Genomic DNA, 24,083 nt, shown 5'->3' with positions numbered 1-24,083 from the left:
GCAATATTAATAGATTAAAAAAAATTAAATTAAACGGTAGAAAAAAATGGTAAAAGTAAAATGGGCGCTCCACAATAAATAAGAAAATCCCTCACTTAATAAACAAATTTTTCTTTATACCATTAACTTATCTACTTAATTAAAATGACAGTTTATTTTGTTATTTACTGAGTTATTGTGTAATTATGTTGATTTATTGTGTATGTTTTTGTCCGTTAATATTTCTTTGTAAAGTCTTCTATTTTTTGATATTTATTTCAGAATTTTATTGTAGAATTAATCTTTTAAAAATGTTATAGTCATAATTAAACATTTCAAGAATTAAAAATATTGTGTTATTTTAAGAAAAGTACACACATGCACATATATATATTTATTTATGTATTATATGTATATAAATATAAATATAGTATGTAAATTTATTTATCTTTATTGTTTATAGAGAGTTTGAAATTGTCAAGTGAATAAATCAGTGATATGTAATTCAAATTTTTTCCTCAAACTTTCAATTTCAAGAACAAAACTTCTTATGCATAAAGTATTATTTTTTCATGCAGAAGCCTTCTTCGAAAATTCCTGAAAAAAATGTTACAGGGACATTTACCTATGTTAAGGTACAGCCAACCTTAAAAGAAAAGAATATAAAATTAGAGAACAAAAAAGTATCAAATTGTGTATCCATTTTTGAACCACTTGTAGGTCCTTCAAATCAATTTATTCCAGTGCATGATGCTCAAAATTCTAGTCAATATGTTCAGCTGCAGTTATCTTCAGATCAAAATTTGCCTGCCATCCAGTTGCGTAATGTACAATCACTTCAATCTAGTCATAGTTTCAATTTTATAGATTCTACATGTAAAGAACATATTGTTTCACACGGAACAAAACAAACATTAAATAATCAAGTAATTCAAACTCTTACAATTAGTTCTCCTATGAAAATTACAAATTCTAAAAATTATATTTTATCAACCACACACAGTTCTGCATCACAATCATCAGTTTTTCAATCTTCTTTGAATGGAGTATCAAAGGATGTTTCAAAATCAATTAGTTTGATGCCTAAGCCGTCTAATGACAGAACTATTGGTATGATTTGATTTTTCGATTGGTTGATTGATTTTTTATTATATAATCTTATTTAAAAGTGTAGTTTCAGAAATAAAAAATATTTTGTTTTTTAGTATTTAATTCAAATGGTTATAATCATGTGTATAGAGAGATTTAGTAGGGTAAAAAAAGAAATTTAGTTTTTTGTAAGAAAAGAATTAGTTGGGTTGCATGAGATATTACAGATATTACAGTGATGTATTCAGGCCAATTTTGACACAGATATACAGGTTTCGAAGCCCAAATTTTTGCCTTAACTCCAGTACTTAACTCCAGTTCTTTACTTCATGGATTTATGGAAGATAAATGGAGTATAACTAAATATAAGATAAGTCTATATTTAAAATACTCCTTTTTGTTGGCATGTAAGTTTAGAATTGTGGTTATTGATTGCGGTAGGAACGTAAAAAAAAAAAAAAGTTCTCATGATGTCTGTAGATACCAGTATAATTTTCCACTGACTTTATAAGGATTTTTTTTTTACCATGATAGTATAGTAGTATTTGTAGAAATCAGAAAAAGAAAAAATCTTATTGAAAGAGATACGATCTTATGACAATGTCATTGCTTAGCTACAAGAACAGGTCTACATTTGCAAAGTATTTTTTCATCTAATCAAAAAAAAAGAAAAGGTATCATAGGAAAGCTCAGCCTAAATATGACAGCAGTATTCCGGACAAAAGCAAAAAGAGATTTGTAGTAGTGATGAATAAAATATTTAGAAAGAAAATAGCAAACCCAAAACAGAGAGACAGCTTAAGCAGATGCTAACTTGGCAGTAAATTGGATGCATGATTTTTATAAGAGTTCAGCAATGAAAAATAAACCATGAAGGACTCTAAGTAGAAACCTCAGAAAGAGTATTTTTCTTTCTTTTACATTTTTGTTTACGAATATAATGCATTAATGGTTTATTGATAAAGTAAGAAAAAATAAATAAACAGTCTAGTTGATTAAAGAGATTTCTTTGGACTTTGAATAAAGTAAAAAAATGTATATCAACATAATTGCAATAAGTTGAGTTTTGTTTGTGTTAAAATTTAAAAGAAACTACAAAATCTAAGCTTATTTTAAAGAATCAAAATTTGATGACTTTTCATCAAGACTGAAAAAAATATTTGTATCATTCCAATAACTGTTATAATAAAATTAGGTGAATCAGGAAGATAATATTAATGAGTAATAGTATGGGGCTATGGTAGGAGTCTTGTGGTAATCCAATGGTTACTGAAAACAAAGAAGAAGGTTATCCATCAAAAACTATTTTAATACTGTATTAAAAAAAAAAGGTTAATAATTAGGAAAATTTCACAGATACATCTTATAATGAGAATATTATGCAGAAGACCAGCATGAGAGGCTTGATAGAAAATATTTGATGTGTCTAGAGCAATTGATTTTGTCTCACTGCATACATCTAACACACAATTTATCCTTTATTTTATTATGGTTAACATATCGCTAGTGAAATAAGAGAATTGAAATCTAAGTTTGTCATAAAGCAATTTATCAGACTTTAGATGAGATATTAGAAAATTATTAATTAAAAATTCTATTGCTATCAATAGTATCTAGTTTGTTTGGAAAATAGTTAAAAAGGTCAAAAGGATCTCCAGAGGTTTTCAAAATATGATTGACTGATGCCGTTTTTATCAAGCAGTAATGTAAGATTTAGTAAAAAGAAATGCAAGAAAGTAAAGAGAATTTTTAGAACAAAAATGAAAACGTTTAAAAAGAACTATGGCAGGAATGTTATCTGGACCTCAAACTGTAGAAGAGTTTAAATGACAAATAACTTTAATAACTGAAGCCAAAGTGATTAGAATGTCTAACAATGAATGATATTAACCTGTTTTTTTAGGATGTTAAAAGTTTAGTCGTTAGAACTAGGAGATAGAAAGGATTAGTTCTTTGAAAACAATTGTCTGTACATACATACATACATACATACATACATACATACATACATACATACATACATACATACATACATACATACATACATACATACATACATACATACATACACACATACATATATACATACATACATACATACATACATACATACATACATACATACATACATACATACATACATACATACATACATACATACATACATACATACATACATACATACATACATACATATATACATACATACATACATGCATAGATACATACATACATACATACATACATACATACCATACATACATACATACATACATACATACATACATACATACATACATACATACATACATACATACATACATACATACATACATACATACATACATACATACATACATACATACATACATACATACATACATACAGTGGTGACCACTAGATTAGAATGATACTCAAAATATCAACAAAATAAATCTTTATCATAATAATTCAACATTTACAAATTAAACTAATTGACATAATACAATGAAATAAAACTACCCAATAAAAAATAGTTCAACAGTGTTCAACAAATAAGTTTTTTAGTGTTGTGTCTATCTTTGGTTAATAAAACTGCCTTGATTTGGCTCAGTGTAGACTAAACTAATCTGTATTTATAGTCTTTTAAAGTTTGCTCTAGTCAAATCAGTTTTAGTTTTGCAACGAAATTAGCTTCAAATGTGTTTCACTCACCTTGTATTTAACCACTATCAACAGTGTTGACAGTGGTTAAATGCAAGTGTTGACAGTGGTTAAATGCAAGTCAGGTTAAGATCTAAGGAAGAACCAAGCTTTGGATCCAAAACTGGAGTGTTACTGAACAACAGCCATTGTTTCACATTTTCAACAATGTGTAAGTTTACTAAATACTGCTGAAGTATAAATAATATATTTTGTGTATGATTCTAATCTAGTGACTGCCTCTGAACATTCATAAATGCATACATACTTGTTATATATTCAAAAAGATTTAAAATATGAGTATTGTTCCAGCTCCTGCCACTTCGTTTCAAATTCCAGCTCCTACCACTTCATTGAATTCTAATCTGGTAATTACCTCTACGAATCACAACCAATCAGGCCATGCTCTACAAAATAGAAGTAATCAGAAAAAATTAAAAAATCAAGGTAAAAGTTTTAAGTTTAAATATTGATTTTCTTTTATAAATAAATTTTTTTTATTAGAGATAAATAGGAACCTAAAATTAATAGGAAAAGAATTAACCATAACACTATAAATGTTATCCCTGAACTTTTGAAATTTATATCTATGTTGCATCTAGATACAGTAGCTTTTTAAATTAAATATAGATTAATTTTTTTTAAATATAAATTACACATAAAAATTTTACAGATATATTAATGATTTTAATTGAGCTCTATATACAATTTACATAAACTTACATAAATTACAGATATATTAATGATTTAAATATATACAATTTTGATTTTAAAAATATTATCGGGCTTAGTTGTTTCAAATATATTTCGAAAATATGTAAAATTTAATACATATTTAAAAATGAGATACATTTCAAAAATTTTCAGGAGACCCATGAAATTTTTTTTAATTTTCTATTTGTTTAAATTTTTGTAATATTTCTTATGCTTGAAAGTTAATGAATTCGTATTCCTTTTGCATCTTTTCTTTAATGCAACTTTTAAGCATGCAAAAGTGCAATTGATAATTTTAAATTTTATTTAAAAATAGTTCATCTATTGCAATGACTATTGCAATAGATGAACTATTGAAAATGACTATTGCAAATGCTTGGAAAGCTATTAAAAAAGTAAAAAAAATTGAAGAAAAAAAAAAAGTATTTACAACTATCAGTTAATAGAAAAAGTATCGTTAGTTATATACAATAATTTCAAATAGTAATAAAATAAGAACTTTAATCTCTAAAGTTAACGGTGTTAAAGAAGAAAAATGATTGCACATTTTATATCATTAAAATTATTTTTTTAAGCCGCTATTAAGTGGGTGAATGAAAAGCAAAAATCATCCTATATCATTTATTTGAGTCCTGAAATAAATGATATAGGATGTAACATAAAAAAAAAAAAGGAATTTGTTTCAAAAATAAATAACTTACACCCACCAAAGTTAAATTATCTTTATTTTTGCAACTTACACCCACCAAAGTTAAATTATCTTATACCAAGATTATCTTTTGAGCTAAGATAAACCATATAGACAGATTTTTGAGTAATAATTTACTACTAATTTAATTTAAATGATCAGAACAAACTTTCACACAGATGTCTGTGAAAGGTAATTTCGTGCTTTCCATTATTTACAAAATGAAGTTTTATAATAAATTTAAACAAATCTTTTCAGTAAAAGAAAAAAAAAAAGAAACAATTAAATCAAGAAAAGAACAATAAAGTCTTTTCATCGTCAGATTACTGAATCAGTAGTCTGTATTTGTTAGAATCCAGGTCAGACTGCAGGTTAAATATACTTACTAAGTTTTAGTTTGGTGATTAATTGTATAGTATTATAAAGTAACATATGAGTCATTCCATGCCAACTGGACCAAGGTCCAACATGGACCCCTTCAGATTTGATGAAACTTAGGTTTGTTAATATCAATGAGAAAAGCAATTCCTGAAAATTTTAGCATAAAATCTTTTGTGGTTCATAAGATACAGTCGTTTGAAATTTCTGATTTTTCCAAAAATAAAAACTTTAGTAGCAAAAACATGTCTTGTTCATACTTTGATGCTCTATATTTTAAAAACAAAATTTCAAAAAACCTTCTAGTTTTTTTATTGTATACAACTCTTGACTTACTTTAATAAAACTTTGACATTAAATTCCCAAATGTCACATTTTTTCCATAATGGCTACCTAAAAAAGCTAAAAAATTGTTTGCAAATATAAAAAGTTGATTTTTGATGAGTCAATGTACAAAATCTGCAATTTAAGAAGTGAAAAGACATACTTTTTTAGTTTCTATATATGGTAGGCTTCCAAATTTTTTAAAGTTTACTGATAAGATACAAATCAGTAAAAAATTATAGACTTCTAAAAATGGCTGCAGCTAAATCTTAGGAAAATGTGCCTCCACTTCAAACCACCGGTAACCAAGGACCAACACTGGTTTTAAAAAGTTTTTTTTTCTTCTAGTTTAATAGACTTTATTTCAGTGATTTCAGAAAAAAAAAATAGTGGCTACTCATGGGGAAGTTACAAAATCAGAACAATGAAAATTGCCCAAAATGCATTAAAAACAATAAAAACAAAGTTACATAATACAAAGTTACATAATAAAAACAAGTTAATAAATACAAAGTACGTATGAATTTAAAAGTATTTCACAATAAGTACTAGAAATAAGTTTTTAATTAAGCTTGAATTAAACTCAGTTTTTAAATAGCCCTAGCTCCTACCTTCCCCCTCCCTCCCTATCCCAAGCATTTACTTTTTAACATGCACATTTTTGTCCAGAACTAAGAGAAAATTTGTAATTGTACACTTTTTATTACACGGTGTGTCTAGTTTTATCTCTGATGTATGAAGTGCCTTAATACCCAAACACACCACTAAACATACACATATAAAAACTGTGAAATTTAGTTTTAAATATCAGACAGTAAAAAGACTACATATAAAACTTATAAGTAGCCTATTAGGTTAAAATGACAAAAAAGACTTTCTAGTCTAATTTACCCAATATTTAATACCATGGCCATAAATTTTGGTAATATTTTTCCAATACACCCCATTAATTTGACTTATTTCATTATCATGTTCAAATTTAGATTACAACTTATACCAAGTTAATATAATAACTTATATAAGTTATTTGATTTGTCAACACAATGCACAAGTTGATTATGTAATAAAGAATATTATCTAATAAACAATCAATAAACATTGCATCTTTCAAATAAATTTTTGCTAAAAAACTATGTTTAAAACAAATAAATCTAATTTATAATAATTTTGCTAAATTGTTATTTAATTATGTTACTTATGCTATTGTACAAATGAAATATTTCAGTTTTTTCTTGAGCTGATAGTTCATAGCATCTACCAGTTGTTGATTGAACTTTTAAAGATGAAATTTTGCATAAAATGTGCGTTATTGGAACCCAGCAAATATCTTCTTTATCTGGCAAGTAAAAGTGTTTTACAAAATAGACTGCTTCATGAACTTGATAAGAACATCTTGATTTTCTTCATATATATCCACAATATTGCCTAAAAACCATTTTTTTTTTTTTAAACATCTTCGCTTCCAACAAGGCTGCAAGCAGCCACTAATTAAAGTTGGAAGTTACTGTAAGAGAAAAGATGAAGATTGTAGAGCAAGATAACGATTGACGGACGATTTAAAAGATTGCAAATTATATGAATCAGAAACATTTACATTAGTATACATATTATCAAATGACACCCGTCTCATCTGTAAAGTAGTTAATGATAGTGGTATAAAACAATGGTGGTTTCTTGTTCCTGGAATTGTTGAACTAGTAGCATAATGTTCTTCTAATTTAAACTTTATGCATTGTAATACAATTGCATCATTTGAAATGTATTGAAAATATATTCTTTTAATATTTTATTTACACCAATCATTCATTTTTCAGGTGAATTGATAGGATCTGTTAGTGATTGTAAACTGGCCCTAGCTACAAGTCTTTTGACAGAGCCCCCAACGCCATCACAAGCACTCTTTCCGTGTGATGTGGCAAAAAAATGCCATTCTGCAGATACTTTATGATCTAGTTCATGGTGACATAAATTAGATATGTTTTTATAATTTTTATATTGTGAACCTACACCATCATTAAAATAAATGTAGTTGTTAAAGTAAGGCATCAACTCTTTTAAATGTTTTATTACTTCATAAATGAAACAATGAACTGAGTTTGTATTGTGTTGCAAATGATCTGAAATAATACAAACACTTTTACATTTTATCATATTTTCTTCTATATAGTAAATAACAAAAGGATGCAATGTTGCTTGACTGTTGTTCCAATGAAAACCTTGTACTGCATCTTGAATTAAAAAACTGTAATTTTCAGCAGTCTAGTAATACTAAAATATGATTACTTGGTAATTTTATTTTTAGATGCTGCAAATATGCTGCTTGATTTTTGGCTATATAATAGTGATCTCTTAATTGGTCTATTTGTTAACAAGCTTTTTCAATAAAATCATCCACTGGAAGAGTTAGTGTAACTATATCATGTTTTTTGTTGGCTTTTTGCCACTGATTAAAGGTGATTTCTTCCAAGCTGTGCTTATCAAATAAAGCAGTAAGATACTCTTTAAGTGTGTTGGTATCCGGGCAGTTATTGCAACTGTGCAGCATGCAATCTCGATTTGTTAAGTCACATGCAACTAATGTCAAGAGGTCTTTATAGTCTAAAATATCTGGTATTTTTAATGCTAAAAGTTTTGCATTTTGTTGGTACTCACAAACACATAATGGAGACCTGAAGCACCTCCAATAGGAATACACCTTTTAGGTCTAAGTTCACAAAACTTAGAAAACCCAATCTTGACATCAACTGAAATTTTAATGAACTCTAGATAAAGTTCTTTTATATTAACTAATAAAAGTCTTTTTTGAAAATGTTGTCTTTTACCATTAACTTGGATCGAGACACACTGTTTCATACCTGGACACATTTGAGAGTATTCATCTGATTGGTAAAATTCATCAACTTGATTTTTTACTTTATCACTAATAGATCTTCTTTCTTTTTTAGATGGTTCTGCCATTATGCCATACATTTGTTTCAAATTCCTTGCAGCTTTTATCATTCTAAGGGAAGCAGAAAAATAGTTTTGTGCATGATTAATGCTCCAACTCTCAGGAACCAAAGTCAGTAATTTAAGTTTTTCTGATTTCGAAGAAACATCAAATTTTGCTTTAATTAATTCCATTAATGAATCCAAGTCTTGTTTACTTTTGCAACACAGCTCTTTTGTTTTTGGTTCATCCTTAACTAAATCTGGAGAAACTCCCAAAACAGTTGCTATTTTCTTTTGGGTTGCAGTATGGATTTTGTTCATTTTTCTTTTTGCATACAGTTACGGACTTAATTTTAGACTCAAAGTTATAAAATCAAAATTTTCATGATGAAAGTGTGAAAATAGCATAATAAGTATGATGCATGCATAAATAACTTTAAATATATCTGATGATATAATATGCAAAAATAGCATCTGACGGATTTGGAATTCCAGTAAAAATGTTAATTATGTATAAATAAGGAAAAGATTGTTGTCGATTATTTATTAAGAAGTTGTGAATTTGTGTAGCTGGCTAATTTTTTAACTTGTTTTATTTCAGTCATTTTAAAACACCATAATGGGGAAGAAGAAAACATTAAATGAATCGATTAGATCTCAAGTTATTTTATTATTTGAGGAAAATTATAACACAAGGGACATTGCATCCAGGTTTGGAATATCACAATCTTCAGCATCGCGTGTTGTAAGGCAGTTTAGTTCTTCTGGTTCAATCAAACCTAAACAAAATCCTGGTAGACCAAGGCTTATTTCAGCGCAGAAAAAACGTTTAATTCGACGAAAAGTAATGAAAACACTAACTATTACATCTTCAGCTATCAAAAGGAATTTAAATTTGAATGTTTCCACTTAACATATTCAATGTATTTTATGCAACAGACTTTCTATGCGGGCGTCAAGGCCTTTAAAGAAGCTTTTACTTTCTGATATCCAACGGAAGAAGAGAATACTGTTTTGTAAGAAGTACTCTCATTGGACATCAGAAGATTGGGCAAAAGTCATGTTTAGTGACGAGAGTAATTTTCATTTGATGGCAAGCTATAAACAATGGGTTCGATGTCCTAAACATTCATCAGCAACTGACCCAAGTTTTCTGGTGCTCATTTTCAGCTGACATCTGCAAAAATTTGGTGGGTTCAATGCCGCAGCGCATTAAAGAAGTAATAATATTGAAAGGACATTCATGCAAGTATTAGCAGGCTGTAATAAATCATTATTTTTATTATCATTTTTAAATATATGGTTATGGAATTAAGGTTTTTGTTAAAATTGAAGTCTAAAATTAAGTTCGTAACTGTAGCTGACCCTGTCTTTATGAGCTACTAGTTTTAAAGGTGAACAACCAAGGCTAATAATGCTTGAATCAAAGTTTTCTTTTAAAATGTTAATCTCATTAAAATCATTATCTTTATGTTGACATGAATCGCTTCCATAATCTTCTTTGTTATTTCTTAAATACAGCATTTTTCGACATTCTGTACAAAGTTTATGACCAGGTATTAAATCAAACTGCTTCGCAACATCTGATTCGCAACAAACTGATTACTCTGATAGATTCTAAATGGTAACACAATGATAAAACATTAAAGAAGCCATTATCTTTTAAAAAATTATTTAATAATTTATGTCAAATTTTTTTTCAAATACTTTTTAATTTAACTTTGTGTTTGTTGAATGGATCGCAACAAAAGCTTCCATCATACGAAGTCTCAAATCTATCCAAGTAGACCTTTTCATGGTGATTACAAATAGTTTGACTTTACTCCGCAAGTGTATAAGTTCTTGATCTTTTTTTGTTAATTCCTCAAAAAACCGGTAACCAAGAACCAACACTGACAACCAGTGTTGGTTCTTGGTTACCGGTGGTTTGAAGTGGAGGCACATTTTGATTTTAGTAAATTTTACTTCATGACAACTATAATTTAATGCTTTTCCAATGGAACATTGAGTTTGATCTAGCATTGCACTTGTCATTTACTTTTTATTAATACCTAAAAAGATTTATTTAAAAAATAAGTTTTGAAACTAAGGTTTCCATCAGTTTTGGCACAACAAATATATAGGAATTAAAAAAATTTGTAAATAAAAAAAAAAGATATAAAAAGATATAAAGATATAAAAAGAAAACTCAATAATTTGCTTGTTTTTTATGTCACAGCTTTTAAATATGTATGTTGAATTCTTTGTTTGTGTATATAGACACTTTATACATCAGACATATTTCTTTCTAAGTTCTAGGCAAAAATGTGCATGTTAAAAAGTAAATGCTTGGGATAGGGAGGGAGGGGGAAGGTAGGAGCTAGGGCTATTTAAAAACTGAGTTTAATTCAAGCTTAATTAAAAACTTATTTCTAGTACTTATTGTGAAATACTTTTAAATTCATACGTACTTTGTATTTATTAACTTGTTTTTATTATGTAACTTTGTATTATGTAACTTTGTTTTTATTGTTTTTAATGCATTTTGGGCAATTTTCATTGTTCTGATTTTGTAACTTCCCCATGAGTAGCCACTATTTTTTTTTTCTGAAATCACTGAAATAAAGTCTATTAAACTAGAAGAAAAAAAAACTTTTTAAAACCAGTGTTGGTCCTTGGTTACCGGTGGCTTGAAGTGGAGGCACATTTTCCTAAGATTTAGCTGCAGCCATTTTTAGAAGTCTAAAATTTTTTACTGATTTGTATCTTATCAGTAAACTTTAAAAAATTTGGAAGCCTACCATATATAGAAACTAAAAAAGTATGTCTTTTCACTTCTTAAATTGCAGATTTTGTATATTGACTCATCAAAAATCAACTTTTTATATTTGCAAACAATTTTTTAGCTTTTTTAGGTAGCCATTATGGAAAAAATGTGACATTTGGGAATTTAATGTCAAAGTTTTATTAAAGTAAGTCAAGAGTTGTATACAATAAAAAAACTAGAAGGTTTTTTGAAATTTTGTTTTTAAAATATAGAGCATCAAAGTATGAACAAGACATGTTTTTGCTACTAAAGTTTTTATTTTTGGAAAAATCAGAAATTTCAAACGACTGTATCTTATGAACCACAAAAGATTTTATGCTGAAATTTTCAGGAATTGCTTTTCTCATTGATATTAACAAACCTACTAAGTTTCATCAAAATCTGAGGGGGTCTATGTTGAAATCCTAAAATTTTGGTCCATTTGGCATGTAATAACCCATATAAGGTATGTAAATTAGCAAAGCAAAATTTGCTTATAATTTACAAAAAAATCCATCCTGAAAATATTTAGTGCATGTCTTTTTAATTTTTTACTTTAAGAAAATGTTTTCTTTGATTTACTATAAGATTTTAATGATGACATCTGCAGCAAAAAGTTAATAAATCTCAAAAACTTTTCTTTTGTGGAAGAAAGATCTGCACCTACAATAGCAAATTTTAGCTCTTATTTGCGTTTTTTGCAACCAAAAATTTTTGTTATATTTTTACTAAATACAAATATAACACGTATATACAAAGACTCGTTTTAAAACAACATGTTTGTTTTTAAATTATGTTCCAATTAACTCTAAATGAAATAATAATAATAAAAAAAAAACTTGGATAAAGTTATACTAAAATCAAAAAATGACAGCACACCTGTAATAAAATAGATGGTGCATGCCATCAGATGTACTGTACTCATAAAGCTGTCAAGCTCCTAATTGAAAATATAGTTTTAAATTAAAAGTAAGCATTAATAAGCCACAAAATAAAAAAAAGATTTAAAGAAAATTAAAATTATTTTTTGAAAACAGTAAAAGTATCAAAAACAATTTGAGATTTTTTAAAAACGAATACAATAAGGTTGTATCACTATAAAGTTGAAAGTTAAAATAGGCTTCAGCACTATTAAGTTGGGAGTTGAAAAAGGCTGCATCGCTGTTAAGTTTGAAGTTAATTAAGATTGCACCACTAATAAGTCAGAAGTTACTAAAAAAACGAGGAAGATAATTATAAGAAATAGTTAACAAAACATCTAATATGCTGTTAATTAGGAAAACTTAATACTTGATCACATCAGAAACAATATTGAAAATATAAAATTCATACAAAGATGGTAATTGATAACTAACAAACAGAAAGTTGATGTGAAATTGTTTTGAACAAAATCACCTGAAAAGTAAACAAATGTATTGGTACATAAATATTTATTTAATAATGGATTATTTGGATTGCATTCATAGATTAAACATGGGTTCCATGTGTTGTTTGTGGTGTGATTTTTTCCATGCAATAACATAAAGAATAAAAATATGACATTTAAATAATTTCTTTTTTGAAAAAAAAATATATATATATTTTACTTTTTTTTTTTTTAATCTTTTATCTTTTTTATCTTTTTTATCTTTATATTTTCATTACTGGTACTTTCATCTCATTTTAGTTTTTATTACCCATACTTTTATTATATTTTGGTTTTCTTGGGTTGGCATATCATTGTTAAATCATAACAATCCTATGATTTTGGACAGTTTTTCAGGAAATGATGCATTAGAAAAGCTCTTATAAACTATAAATTTATTAAATTCAATTGTTAAATATCTTTTACTGATTTTGCTTATTTAATTTGTTTACTTTATCAATTTTTTTTTATTAATAAACACTTTATTAATAATTTTTTTAAATTTAATAAAGTGTTTAATAAAGTGTTGAATTTCATATTTTTTTTATAGGTAATGTTCAAAAATGAGTTACAAAACTGATACCATTATTTAAAAATTAAATGTTATTTTGCCATTGTTTGGTTATATTTTTAAGTATATATTTTTTTATAATCTAAACAGATATTTAAAAAATTAATTTCATTTGTATTAAATGTTTCTAAACAGATATTTGAAAAATTAATTTCATTTGTATTAATGGTTTATAAACAGATATTTAAAAAATTAATTTCAATTGTATTAAATGTTTCTTAACAGATATTTGAAAAATTAATTTCATTTGTATTAAATATTTCTAAACAGATATTTGAAAAATTAATTCATTTGTATTAAATGTTTCTATCAAAATATTTCTTAATAGCTGTTAATCATGTCAATAGTTTTCCTTCGGTTGCTATCAAGTCCAGTAAAGTTGCTATGCAACAACCGATGTTTGTGCCGATCACAATGGCTGGTACCATTTCAATGTATACAAATCAAGATCAACAAAATGGAACTCTTAGAATTCATCATCAAGTATATTTTGTTTGATATAAACTAAATAATACTTTAAAAATATCTTCATTTAATTAAAATTTAACTAAAAATTTAATTAAAATTTAACAAAAAATTATAAAAAATCCTAAAAGAAATATTTTCTTTATAGATCTCAACCAAAGTCCTAAACCAAACTGTTCTTTTTTAGAAGCAGACTATAACTTGTTACTTGTTAAAAATAGACTACAAATTGTTGTTGCTTAAGCAATACAGTTTTTTGGATAATTAAGCAGTTTTCTAGATTTTACTTTCAATTTGTTATTAAACTTTTAAGGTGGTTCCCCTAGAAAAAAAAATTTTCTTTTATAGTAATAGCGAATTGTTTTCATATCAATTTTTCAATACTAGAATTAAATACGAATTTAAAAATTTTAATTTTATAACAAAATGGGCATTTTTTAAAGCTGAGTCAGCATTTTTTTGCTAATTTATGAGCAAATTTAGGAGAAACTTGGGACACTATAATTTTAAAACAACTAATGTATATAATATTAAATTTGATACAATGATAAATTACATATATATAAAGGGAATGAGCGGGAAAAAAAATCTATATAAAAGCTGAAAAACTTATAATGGCGTTCAACATAAAAAAATACTCTTTTGCAACCCTCTATCTAGATATAAAATTAAAATAAGTTAAATCAAATAAAGAATAAGTGATTTCTTTCCGCTCAGTTTCTAGGTAGATGTTTGAAGAATGTTTCCTGAAAATATCAAGTGATAAAGTTTAATATTTATGAAAATATGAGGTTTGAAAAACTTAAAATCGCATGAAAATCATATTTCGCTAAAAATGCAATTTAAAAAACTAAATGCATAAAAAAAAATAATACAAATTTAAAATCCACCAGATAAATAACTTTCCTTGGCTTTTTCTTGGTCAATATAACCCTTTCTAGCAGCCCTTATTTTTTTTCCTCTGAATTTTTCTTTTTCGTTGGTCTTTTTAGCGCACTTAACAATACATTCTTTATCTCTATTAACAGATAATTGGTCAAAACAGTAACTATTTGAAATTCCAAAATATTTAAAAACAGAACTCACACCAAAACTACCATCATTAAAGTCTAATATAGCTGAATTTGTCCCTATTTCTAACACTGATCTCCCAAGGTAAACATTTTTTGGACATTTATTCCATATTATATTATTAAAAGCTTCATTTGAATTTTGTGTTTCACCATGGAGACATTTTTGGAGTAGTTCCTCATCAAACAGCAAAACAAATACTGGTAAAAGCAGGTTATGAATCCATATATCTAGATTAATACTAGGTTTGTAATCACTGTTTTCTTCGTATTTACACCAGCTATCTTTGCCAACAGGACAAATTTTTGACGGTACTTAGAATTTTCAAAGTTAGTACAATGCCAAAGAATAGCATCAGTGGCTTTTTTCATTGCATACAGATTGTTTTTATTTTCTCTTATAGCCCTGCCAAAATAATTTTGCATTGAATTGATGGTCTTTTCTGTAAGCTTTCTTTTACCTGACAAAGGAGTTGATGTTCCTTTATATTTTTTTACCATGTTTTGCAATCGAGTTCTGAGGCATTTTTAAACATGTCCAATACACTCTACTTTTTGGGGAATAATATTACCATGTTCTTTATATGGTTCACTGGAAACTACATCAGAGTAAGATGAAGAATCTCCATCTCCTAAATATTCATTATAAATTAGACCATTCTTTTTTATTGACCTTGAAAAGATTTCTACAGCCCCAGCAGCATCCATAGCACTTGATGATTTTAAGTGAATAATTTCGCATTCATCGCTTTTAAAATGTTCTGCTTTCCATTGATCATAATCATAGTCAGGATTATTTTTCTTTTTTTCTAAACAGAACACTTTTTGCCTCTTTTTGACATAACATGAACTTCAATGCATCTACCACGGTTTATTGCTGTTACGACTCCATTCAATGATGAAAACCCACGTTTTTGCCAGGTGCCATCAACAGAAACTCGACAATTAGTTGGTTTAGTTTTATCATTAGAGGTGGCTTTTATATCAGATTCTGCTTCCTGCATACTAGTACTAGCAGCTTCATAATAGGTTTTACACAATGGGTTATTGAGAGCATGGTAAGTTGTTTCTGTGATCGAAAACATATTCAGGCATCTACTAACATTTGTCATTGATTCATGGCCTTTTTCAATTTCACAAAATGCAATTACTGCTAAAACATTGATTTCCAATTTATGAAAAAAAAGACCAAATGCTATAAGAGCAGTCGTGACAATTTAAATTCAGTTTGTGTGCATAGTTCATTCGAGAAGAAAGTTCATCAATAAGTTCAACGTTTTTTGAATTACATTCAGGACAACATAAAAAGGAGTTCAAAAAATCTTTTAGTAAAGTAAAATTTATAATCAAGTTATAATTATCTGAATCTACATTCCTTTCTTTATCTAGAGATTCATCTACTAACTTTCTTTTTTTGATTTTTCGACTATGTAAGTTATCAGGAACATCTTCTGTTTATTGCTAACACAAAAAATCTTTTTACGTTTGGTTGCTTTAATTCTATTTTTTTGATTGCCCATTATATAGATGCACTTAAAATACACTCAGTTAAAATTATTATTGAAATTGTTATTATTTAAAAACAATATTTATTGAAAACAAAATAAAAATACATTGATAAAGCATAACAAACATAGCATTTTTAAACAGGCAAAATATATCTCTGCAAACCACGCTAGCTTCATTTTCATTAACTTTCTCCTGTTTCATTAATTAATTCCGTGCACATTTGAGTAATTTACAGAATATATTTTTGTAATTACAGAATATATAGTGTTTGAGTATTTACAGTTTGAGTAATTTCAGAATATATAGTGCTTTAGAATCAAAACAAAAAAACCCAAAAAAAGACCACTTATTTTGTCAATTTGTCAAATATATATATATATAGACAAAATGTGTTGCTAAGGCGTTGTTAGGGACATTTTTTAAGTACACATATTCTAAAACCTAAATTTTTCATATATATACTTCAAATGACCCATCAAACAATATATCATTGGAAAGAGTATAGAATGGCATTTAAAAAATATATATATACAAATTTGATTTTTTTTTTTAAATTGTGTTTTTTTTCTAGGGGAACCACCTTAACTATTTGACATTACCTTAATGCTTTGTTAATTTATAAATAGATACTTGCTAAAAAAAAATTTAAATATTTTATTGTACCAGTTAATATCTTCTCTAACCAAATGATCAATACCATTTTGATTAAAGTTCACTTTATTTATTATTAACCTATTTATTTCATTCAAACTTAACTTTATCATAAATACTATTTTAGAATGTTGGTTGTCATAAATAATTTTTATTTAGGAAATGTAAAAATAAATACTTATCAGTATATTAACTATGTTTCTAATAAATAATTTTTGTAAATAATTTTTAACTAATAAATAATTTTTATAAATAATTTTTTACAATATTTAATCCATCCAGGTCTCGGCAACTTGTTTCTTTATTAATGAATATTGAGGTTCGTCTCAATATTTATTGACTATTTTAAAAGTAACACTGTGTTCATTAGTAGGAATAATAAACCTTTATCAATCACCTAAATGATGTTTGAAAATGTAAAGTGTTTAATATTTGTGAGCCACTTAGGATTTTTATCATTGAATTTATTTAGTTTAATTCGTTTATTAACCAATTTATCAAGTATATGTATATAGGATTGTTTTTGCAATCAAGTAATTTTTTTTAAACCTCTGAATAGTAAGGAAATTAAAATAAAAGAAACTAAAGAAATTTAGATAGCATAAAAATCTTTATTTATATTATAATTTCTATATTTATATAAATAAATTCAGAATTTTTTGGTTTCTGCAAAAAGTTCTGAATGCGAAACATTTTTTTACTATTTGGTTTATGGCTATTTTTTAATCAAAAATAAATGACAAAAAAAGTTTTGTTCGTTATTTTTTGTTAATAGATAACAGTTTTCAAGATGTTTACAACCAACCAAGTTTTCACGCTTTTGGGGCAAAAAGATTTCAATTATATTATATATATATATATATATATATATATATATATATATATATATATATATATATATATATATATATATATATATATATATATATATATATATATATATATATATATATAAAATGCAAATATAATATTTGCATTCAATTGCTTCAATTATACAATAAATATATAATATGCAAATTTAGTTTAAAAGCCAGTTGGTTTTTAAACTAAATTTGCATGATATATTCTAGTGTTTATTTTAATTAATTTCATATAATGTAGTTTGCATATTTTTTTGTAAATTCATATAAGAAAAGTCACAACTTGAAGTTTTTTCATAAATTCATAAAAGTTGCAACTTGAAGTTAGCAAAATCTCTAATAAAACAAATTTGATAACTCAGTTTTATGATACAAAACTGTTTTTTCATTTAAATAAATTTTTACTTCAAAAAAGTCTTTTTTTCTTGTTATTTAGAAATATAAACTTTATGGCCATCATTCTTATTGTGATTCAACAAGTATGTTCTATTTCAAAATTTAAATCACACCCAAAACACTATCAATTTAAAGAATCACTTTTCTTGTCATCAGCCAATAATATTTAAATAAATAAATAATATATTGAAACTTATTGTTAGTTAATTTTCTACAAAATACCAATGTTGAGTAATTTGTTCAAATATCTTTTATACTTTTCAGGTAGCTTCTTAGTTGTCTATGTCAGAATCAAGTTTTGAGAAAAAGTAATTTGTTCAAATAACTTTAATATTTTTTAGATAGCTCCTCGGTTGTCTACGTCAAAATCAAGTATTGTTACTATTAATCCAAGTAATCACAGCTTTTTGATTCCAGTTCAATCTCAATCAGAAAAAAGTGGAATGCCTCAACTGTTTATTCAGAATTTATCACAATGCCAATCTAATTCAACTGAGGTATTCTATTAAATCTCTTTTTTATTATAGAAGATATTTATTATACCTTTATATAAACACTTACTTTTTTTTACATGCAGCCAATTAAAGATGGTTTTTCAAATGACAATCTACTTAGAATAGATTCAAATAAATCGGCATCTAAAGCAAATGTTGGGTATTTCAGTTTTAATTTTTTTTATTATAAAATTATGCTCTATTGTTTCCACCTTTAGGCCTACTCTACATATTAGCCTAGAAAATGGAGCCCTGGTCACAGCCCTGTATATAAGCTATTCAATAATGCCTAATTTTATTAAAAGGCGCACATGCAACCACTCACCTTCCTCCCCCCTCCACACACACATTTGATAATGGAAATATAGCATTTAGCCATATGTACTGTTTTGAAATTTTATATAAGAATTCACAGAAATAAACACTAAATTATTTAATTAGAACTAATCTAGCAGACTTCTTTGAAAGATATTTTTAGACAGTAATCCTACCATATAATTAACACTTTTCTTTTAATATAATTAATACTATTGTACTGTTTTTTTAAGAGAGGTTTAAGTAGTGTTGCTAAAAAATTAAAATCAAATAAAACAAAGAAGGTAGTTGGATGCAGTTAGCTCCGCCCAAATTAACTATTTTTATTGAGATATCATCTCTACTCTTTTACTCAATCAAGATTCTCATGATGTGAGTTTTTTAAGATAAAATGAATTTCTTTTAGCTTTTTCCTAGAAAAAAATACTTTATAAAGCATCAGGATAGAATGCAGCTTATACTGGATTAAATGTAGAAGCAGCATGATCATGATGATCTTAATCCTGACTTAACCTGATTTTACATATTACTGGATTTTAAGAAATTTTCACGCATCGCTATAATAAATTGCTAATACAATTTACTAAAACAGATTACTGGAACAAATTACAAGAATTGTTGGAAGAATTATTGGAACAAATTACTGGAATATGTTACTTGAATAAATTGCTACAATATATTACTTGAATGAATTACTACTATATATTAGTTAGATAAATTACTACAATATATTACTTGAATGAATTACCATAACAAATTACTAGAACAAATTACAAGAACATATTACTGGACAAATTACTACAATATATTATTTAAATGAATTACTATAATATATTATTGGAACAAATTACCAGAGCACAATACTGGAACATATTACTGGAAAAAATCCATCCTACATGTTCCGTATTACATCCTACATCTATGTCGCGGTCAATTTGTTTTTCTACACGGTGACTTCCTTTAAGATTTTTGATTTGAGTTAAGTCGAAATAGTTGGAAGTAAAATTAAAAGAAAACAAAAAATGAGTAGCTTGTAACATAATCCAAATAATAATTAAGTAATTGACAGTTTCACTATCAACTAATTGCGAACAAATGCGGTAGTGGTGTAGTGGTAGAGCGCTCGCTTTATAAGCTAGAGGTTCCAAGATCAATCCCCACCATGTCCCTTGTAGTACCGTGCTCAACTTGTTTCGTCGCACAGCGGCCTTGTTCGTCAAGGTTCGTGTTTCAGAGTTATAGAGTTTAGAGAGGGTTATAACCACAATTAAGTAGCCTCCTCGTCTGTAGTAGCTTTCTCGGCCTTGGGGAGGTGAATTAACAACAACAACAACAACAAAAATGTCAACAATAGCTATGCACTATCAGCAGCCTATTATTCTAGACATATAAAGCTGAGTGAGATGTGCTACATAAAAAATTATTGACTTAACATTATAATACACGGAACAACACACAACCTAAATTATACAAGTTTTGTTTCAATTTCAGCTGCACTGTTATACAGTTTTAGCTGTATTGTTATATAATTTAATTTTTGGTGGATATCTAGAGTTATTTTTTATTATACATATTATGCTGATTTTTACTTAGGTTTACTTATTCAAAAAATATCTACTTAATTACATTAATAAAAACACAAATAATTAAATTGAGTATATTAGTAACAAAAACAAATAATAGCCAAATTAATAAATACTTTTTCAAAAAATTTAAATTATTAATTTGTAAAGTTGTAAATTATTTATATGTTTACAACTTAACACAAATTATTTATCATTGGCTCATTTCTTTTAAATTAAAAGCAGAGATAATCTGTTATTCCTTGTTTATATTATTATTTATATTTTAAAAAATATATAATAGTTATAATATAACTATTAAATTTTTTTTAATAGTTATTCCTTGGTTATATTATTATTTGTTATATTGATATTTATTATATTATATAAGAACATAACCAATAATAAAATAACCTATATTTATATATATATATATATATATATATATATATATATATATATATATATATATATATATATATATATATATATATATATATATATATATGTTTGAAATATAAAAAATTTCATTTCAACAATGAATATATAAATACATATTTATATATTTAGTTTTGAAATGAATTTTTTTACTTGTTTTCTTTAGACCAATAACAGAATCAAAAATTTTAAAGAAACCTTGCAATTGCACTAAATCTCAATGCTTAAAATTGTAAGATTTTTTTATAAATAGTTTCTGTCTAACAGTATCTTCTTTGGTTGAATTAAAACAAACAATTTTTACAATTTTTTTTTTATACAATTTGTAATATTTTTCTATATTCAGCAGTTGTTTTATTATTGTTATATAATGGAAATTTATTTTCAAAGTTTTACAACAATTGTTATAGATACTGTGAATGTTTTGCTAATGGTGAGTTTTGCAACAATTGCAACTGTCGTATTTGCTTCAACAACATCGCTCATGAAGTTGAGCGAAGCAAAGCAATTAAAGTAAGAGGTTTTATAAGTTGGTTTTAAATCTAGTCAATAAAAATTGATGTTCTGATGTTTAGTATTTTCTGTAGTCATGTTTAGATCGCAATCCATACGCTTTTCATCCTAAAATTGGCAAAGGAAAGATTAAAGGTGATACAGAGAGAAGACATACTAAAGGTTAATTTAACATTTCTATATCTGCAAATTTAGTTGCTGATAGGGATCTTTATCTTGGTTAACTTATGTCGTTTTTGTTACGTTTGTTCAAAATATATATTTTAGAAATGTTTTTAATGCAATAAACATATTGCATTTATAACTGCATATACAGTATATTATAATACATTGATATATAGGAACTTATAATAATCAGAACTATGCGTAAACATGTATTTTGGACTAAGTAAACACAAGAGTGTTGGTACATGAGTATCAAATACACAATTGTAGCAGAGTATCATGTTTTTCAGCATGTAATGCATTGTAAAACATTCAAAGTTTTGTTCTTCTTCTGAAACATCTCTGTAAGTTAAAGTTTTCCATTATTCTTTTTAACTTTTCTAAGCTAAAAAGCATAATATTGCCAAACTCACCAAAAAAAGAAAAATGCTGTACTCTATCAATATTCTTTGTGTAGCTGATATATTTTTTCCTTAAAAATACCACATTTTCTTGAATTTTTGTTTTACCCAAGTTTATTCCTATTTTGTTTTCAAATTTAGTTTTAGATCAAACTTATTATTATATTACTGCTACATAAAAATTGCTGTTAAAAAGTATTGTTTTTGTTTTTTAGTTTTTCATTATGGTGTTTACTTAAAATTAGTACTTGTACTTTATGTAATATAATCACAAAGCCCTTTGCCCTTCCTATTCTTAAATTTTCCTTACTATATTTTTTTTCGCTTGCCTCCTTTTCATATTTTCTATAATTTATATGTCAAAAACAACTAATTTATGGTAATTTTGTTTAAAATTCTTTTTACCAGTTATATCATCAAATACAATTTAATAAGTTATGTGACACTGTACCTCTAGTATTTTAAGAATGTGACAGTAAATCTCCAGTATTTTAACAGTATTGTGAAAATCTCTGGTATATGCTTTTCTACTAACTTTTTAATTCACTCATTTCTGTTAACTATTTTATTTGATCAAAAGGCTTTGATCAAAAGATCAACTTTTATTACTGCATCATACTTTTGACCAAAAATTCATCTCTGTAGTTAACCCTCTTTTAAATCTAGGCAAAGCTATATTTTTTTCAAAAGTTTGATAAACTCTTGAAAAAATTACTTATCAGTGATATTAAATAAATGCAGCTCATCCATATTTAATTGACATAAAAGCTTTAGTTTATATTTAAATCTAACGCTAACTAATTCAAAAGTTCTTAAAATTTACTATTTTTAATCAATAAATTTTGAATTTATAAATAGATTGCTTGTAAGTGGCTCTATTGAATTTATAAGTTTTGTTGCTTGTATGTCGTCTGATAGTGGATATAAGTTGTTGTTATGAAATTCTGAATGTGTGTATAAAAAAATCATTATGTTTAAGTATATTGATATATGCATTAAATTTTTAATGTTTTGTAATAAGGTTGCAACTGTAGACGATCAGGATGTTTAAAAAACTACTGTGAATGTTATGAGGTATTCTCTTAATAATTTTGAATTTTTTAATATATATATATATATATATATATATATATATATATATATATATATATATATATATATATATATATATATATATATATATATACACACATATATATATATATATATATATATATATATATATATATATATATATATATATATATATATATATATGTAAATTATGTTAGTGTATTTTACAAATAGAGTTCTCAATGTTCTTAAAGAACAGAGCAATAATAAATTAGTAAAAAACACTTACCTAACTTTTATCTCTTCTATTTAAATTTATTTTATTTATTATTATATATTTTATTTATTATTATATATTAAATTTATTAAATATATTTCTTTTATCTATTCTAACTCTTCCTGATGATCCAGCAATGGTGAAACTTCAAGTCGAAGATAAAAGTTAGATAAGTGTTTTTTACTAATTTATATATATATATATATATATATATATATATATATATATATATATATATATATATATATATATATATATATATATATATATATATATATATATATATATATATATATATATATATATATATGATGATAGGGGTATCTAATCGTTTTTATACTACTATAAGAAAATCAAGTCTTGTTAAA

At 25.9% G+C, this 24,083-nt stretch overlaps 1 protein-coding gene across 1 annotated transcript in view; it reads left to right on the top strand.

Annotated features, from left to right (window-relative positions):
* The first annotated feature begins 433 nt into the window (after positions 1-433).
* The window catches only part of LOC100197918 (protein lin-54 homolog), a 39,862-nt gene continuing 16,212 nt past the window's right edge, over positions 434-24,083 (top strand). The window contains exons 1-9 of the mRNA XM_065814463.1: positions 434-1,089; positions 4,063-4,197; positions 13,875-14,029; positions 18,839-18,994; positions 19,075-19,151; positions 21,473-21,538; positions 21,717-21,819; positions 21,894-21,981; positions 23,407-23,459. Of these exons, the coding sequence (XP_065670535.1) occupies positions 552-1,089; positions 4,063-4,197; positions 13,875-14,029; positions 18,839-18,994; positions 19,075-19,151; positions 21,473-21,538; positions 21,717-21,819; positions 21,894-21,981; positions 23,407-23,459 (1,371 nt within the window). The 5' untranslated portion in view covers positions 434-551. The remainder of the gene's footprint in view (positions 1,090-4,062; positions 4,198-13,874; positions 14,030-18,838; positions 18,995-19,074; positions 19,152-21,472; positions 21,539-21,716; positions 21,820-21,893; positions 21,982-23,406; positions 23,460-24,083) is intronic.

Source organism: Hydra vulgaris, chromosome 12 (assembly GCF_038396675.1).
Source record: "Hydra vulgaris chromosome 12, alternate assembly HydraT2T_AEP".
In the NCBI taxonomy this organism is placed as follows: Eukaryota; Metazoa; Cnidaria; class Hydrozoa; order Anthoathecata; family Hydridae; genus Hydra; species Hydra vulgaris.
Note: the sequence above shows the minus strand (reverse complement) of the source record. Positions and strands in the feature narration are given on the sequence as shown.